The sequence below is a fragment of the Ochlerotatus camptorhynchus genome, unplaced genomic scaffold, assembly GCF_037179485.1.
Source record: "Ochlerotatus camptorhynchus isolate MF236.1 unplaced genomic scaffold, CSIRO-AGI_Acam_v1.1 ptg000191l, whole genome shotgun sequence".
NCBI classification, from domain to species: domain Eukaryota; kingdom Metazoa; phylum Arthropoda; class Insecta; order Diptera; family Culicidae; genus Ochlerotatus; species Ochlerotatus camptorhynchus.
The window spans coordinates 1,481,083-1,486,091 of record NW_027040681.1 but is presented as its reverse complement, the minus strand read 5'-3'; the positions used below and the strand labels follow the sequence as shown (position 1 = coordinate 1,486,091).

At 42.4% G+C, this 5,009-nt stretch overlaps 1 protein-coding gene across 1 annotated transcript; it reads left to right on the top strand.

The window, feature by feature from the left end:
• Positions 1-3,676: 3,676 nt before the first annotated feature.
• On the top strand, positions 3,677-4,699 carry LOC135702312 (uncharacterized). The gene has a single exon (XM_065223342.1). It carries the CDS (start codon positions 3,677-3,679, stop codon positions 4,697-4,699), a length of 1,023 nt encoding a protein of 340 aa, XP_065079414.1.
• Positions 4,700-5,009: the final 310 nt, after the last annotated feature.

Sequence of the window (5,009 nt, the reverse complement as noted above, 5' to 3'; positions counted from 1 at the left end):
ATTTTCTTGAAAAACATCATCAGTCGAATCGTTGTCACTATTTTGAAATTTACGTTTTTTGCGTCTGGGATTTCGGTCCGATTCAGAATGAACCGTCCTAGATGCGCCATTCGTTGCAGCTAAATTTTTTTCTGTACTAATTTCAAAACATGAACTAGTCATCGTATTCCATTTAAACGGCGCCGGTGGTGCAGTGTTAAGCGTGATTACCTCTCACCCCAGCAGGCCTGAGTTCAATCCCAGTCGGCGCCGCCGGGATGTTCTGAGGCATAACATCTCTGATCACGCCTTCCTTTCGGATGGGAAGTAAAGCCGTTGGTCCCCCCGGTTCATGAGTTGATGGGTCGATAGGTAGGGTCCAGGTGTGGGAGCTGCCTTCCTGGCACGTCGGTAGCATTGGTGCTCAGCACGGAAAACAAGATCGACGGAAAAAAACAAACCAAAGGAAAAAAATCGTATTCCATTTCTCACTTATAAATTTTTCAAAGCAACTTAATCAATCGCTCAAATTTTGTTGCATTTTTTCCATGCCAATTCTCAACGCGTTGTCTATCTGAGCAGCAACGTTGTTTCGTATACCAGAGATAGAGTCAGCAACAGAAGACAATTGCTTCATTGCTTCCCCCATCATTTTGGTATCCGAAACCGATACATTCTGCTCGTCACAACTCTGATCTGACAGACAATTACTACACTTGAATAGAACATTTGCATTATCTGTGATAAGCTTTGCCTGAGTCCGCGTGAGTGTAGTACACTTGCAATGAAATACACGAGCACACTTACCCACACAGATAACCGGCAAATCACTTACCAAAATCCCCAAATTACACATTGCACACTCAGCCATATATATCACCTATACACATAAACTTTACATGCAACACTACAGAGACACAAGTAAAAACGAACAAAAGCAAAAATTTACAATGCCGTAGCTTACTAAAAGGGTACCAAATAGCTTGCCGGGCGAAGGGAAAACACAAAAATTGAACGAGAACCAGCGGCAACAGTAACCGTTCTCCTACTTATCCAATAAATTATCACTACGGGGCACGCGTAGGATCAATTCTACCGCGGCACAAGCACAATTTCACACTTAATTAATTGAATATTTATCACAGCACTGCGGAATAAACTATAACGTTCGCCATTACCAATACGATCAAGAGCACATTGCTCGAAAACACCTTGTGTTCTCAATCCCTACCCTGCCACCCATTTGTTACAATTTGTTACCCCTAACCTCAAGATAACCGCGAGGAATCGGCCCCCGCTTTACTAATGTTAGTTTTGAGTAATTTTGTAACCCAAACGATGAATGTCGGCTCCGCAAAGCTACGGTAAATGAGCCCGGAAAAATAAACACATTGAAAAAAAATCCATTTTATTGTACAAATGAGTTAAAACAAAGATTGTGGGGATGTGCTTGGTTAATTGGAAATTAAATCTCAGTCTTATTACAGATTTTGCAATTTTTTTATACAACTCTGTAAGTGAATCTTGCACTTCCCGCACTTCTTTCACAAAAACTGAAATCACAGACCACCTTCCGTTAAAATTCCAACAAGCTGATGTATGAACTAGCAACTTTAAACCCTCAAAAATGCTAACAATTCTCATAAATCGTTCTTCGCTAATCAAGTCCGCGATCGACATCAACTTCACATCCCAACAGCGGAATGCATCAGTCGTCCGTTCTTCGCATTCGTCAACAAATAATGCCAATCTCTATCCGCAGGCATGTACCTACCTTCATATGCTGACGGGCGAACCGAATGTTCAGACATGCAGTCAGTTCATTTAACCATCCAGTCAGTCAGTGTTTTTCAGTTTCACCAAAACGACAAAAAAAAAAAAGAATAAAAGGTGCTCCATTCAGTGCCCCAAACTGCTTCATAATTAAGACATCAAAAAACGTCCATTAATTTGTATTCTCGCTCGTTTCATCCTTCTGAGTTGATGGAACCAGGCAAAACGTTGAGGGTAGGTTACGAGTAAACGGATGTTCTTTCCGTTTCGTTGCTTTAGTTTTGTTTTTGCCGATCTTCAGGTTTCCAAGTTGGATTTTAAGTATCGCCGTCAGTAGTTTCTTTTGGGTTTGTTTTGCTCCCGCTTGGTTCGTTTTGTCTTTGCGGCCAGGGCTTAGCACACGTCTTATTTTGATTTCGCGGAAAGCATTCTTTACGACACACTGATGATGGTGGCAGAGGACAGCGAAGCGATCGCGGGTCTTCAGGTTGGCGTGTAGGAGATGTTTGGGTCCGCTATTGGCACCCGACAATCACACTGTACCAAAACATCGTCCTCTGTTCGAATGAAACCTCAGACCATTCAAATCGACACATCGAAATCGTTTCTTCGAATGATAGCTATAACCGGATGACGGTTGTTTTGAAATCAGATGAATCATAATGTTCTCTGCGGAATGATTGTCATATTAAATTGAAATGCATATAATATTGGTTCAGCCCCATAACGCAAATCATTCAAAACGATGATGTCAATCATTCTACCGAACGCAGTGCTGTGGTTGTGGGTAGTCGGCACTACTTAGCTGCAAACCGAAAAAAAAATGTTTACAAAATAAGTAAAATACAGCAATCCAATGAGAGCAAAATCTCACCGCAAATGTTAAATATTAAAATTACACTGCACCCAAGTCACCCCCAATTAACAAGTTCGACGAAAAGTTAAAAAAATAACTAGCGTCTGATATACATGTTCAGGTAAATTTAAAAATCAGTAAATTTGAAATGGTAAGCGCCCCTTTGTATACGAGTTCAGTTATCAAAATCTTAAAATTTTTAATGTTTTGTGCCCCCGATAAACGGGTTCTGGAAAACATTAAAAAAGGATATATTTGAAATGACTTGCGCTCCTGGTAAGCATGTTTAAAATGATTCAAACCGTTCAATTTAAAGTGGATAGCGCCCCTAATATACAAGTTCAGGGGAAAAAATGCGAACGGCTGGTAAACAGAATAGCACAGACCGTCCCAATTTTGAAACTTGGTGTACGATTCGGTTGTTGAAAACACGTGACGTCATCTACTCTCGTGCGGACAAGGGAAACGCGGTAGTGATTATGGACAGGGAAGATTACGACTCTCGCGTCCGTGCAATGATCGAAACATAAATTCAAAAACGGCAAAACCAAAGACCCGCTGAATGTGATGATCGACGAAGCGAATTTCGCTCGGCAGAATGTAGCGCGTTTAATGGGTGAAGAAAAACTCATACGGAAATTTCACGTTCCCAACCCGACGGTGGCATCGCTGTACTGCCTACCGAAGATCCACAAGAATCCAGTTCGGATGCGACCCATTTCATCAAACATCCGTACACCCACCGAAAAATTGGCAGCTTGGCTGGTAGAGGAGATGAAGCAGTACCCCGTCACACACGGCAAAAGTGTGAAAAATTCTGTAGATTTCGTACAACAGCTAGAAGGATGCAAGGTAAGACGAGGTGAGATCTTGGTATCGTTTGACGTTGCGTCACTATTTCCAAGCGTACCAATCGCCGACGCCTTGAGAAGCCTGCGCCGACATTTAGAACGTAGTCGGGCGCCACACCATCACATTCAGGCCTACCTTCTAGTGGCTGAGTTGTGTATGAATCAGAATTTTTTCACATTTAGAGGGAAGTTCTATAGGCAAACGTTTGGTCTTAGTATGGGTAGCAAACTTTCACCCCTTCTGGCGAACGTCTTCATGAGCGACTTTGAGGTAGATGCTGAAAAGCAAAAGTTTTTCCCTCGAGTCTGGCGGCGCTATGTTGATGATATCTTCGCACCGGTGAAGGAACGCTACCTAGAGCAGACACTGAACATGCTGAACTCCCGCCACAGCTCAATTAAGTTCACAGTAGAAAGAGAAGTGGATGGAAAATTGCCCTTTCTAGATTTGATGGTCACCAGAAAGGAGGACGACACGTTGAAATTCGGTATTTACCGAAAACCGACATCCACTGATCGATACATCACCTCGGACTCCAATCACTTCGGCGCTCAAAAGCAAGCCGCCTTCCACTCTATGGCACACCGTCTCTATAATGTACCTATGGAGGAAGAAGAGTTCGCTGAAGAAAAGGAACGTATCTACAAGGCGGCGGAAGTAAATGGATACGAAAAGGAGTTCACCAGCAAAATTTTACAAAAACACAAACGCAAGAAACGCCTACAGAACATAACCACACTACAGCCGGAGAGGGATGAAGCTAAGAGGATTAGCCTACCATTTTATCCAAAAGTCACAAACCCAATCAAAAACACACTCAAACGTCAAGGACTACACATAGTACACAAAAGCGACAACACTCTACGCGACCTGTTGTGTAACCTTAAGGACAAGATTCCGGCGGATGAGCAGTCTGGAATTTACCGAATTCCCTGCCAGGATTGTCCCTCGGTGTACATCGGACAAACTCGTCGCAAAGTAAAAGTTCGCCTTAAAGAACACAAAAATGCTGTCGACAACAATAAATCAAACGATTCAGCTGTGGCGGCGCACACGACGGCCTCCAATCATCAAATTGATTGGAAAAGTGCGAAGCTCATCAAAACAGTACGAAAACCCTCACACCTCAATGCATGGGAATCAATGCATATCAACAACACACAGGAACCACTGATGAATGAAGATGATCCTCCCATCACATCATCTTTGTTCAACTTGACGAAGCTGAAAATACAGTAACAACTCTCTTCTCTGGACGTCTACACAACAGCGTAGCAATCCTATTGTAACCAGTCGGACATTGTCCCGTAGAGGGCCGTAGGCGGTCGACAGAAAGGTAATTTTTAATCCGTTTTAAATGTTGTAAGAACGATAAGTGTTGTGTCTTGTCCCGCGTCGCGTGTTATGAGTGTCGTGGAGTTCTTACGTTAGCACAAAAACAACATAAAAAGTGAAAAAAATGCTATATCTGGATAATCTTTTAAAAAAATTAAAATTTTTAAATAGCTAGCGCACTTGGTAGACAAGTTGTTGTAAAAGTTGAATAAAA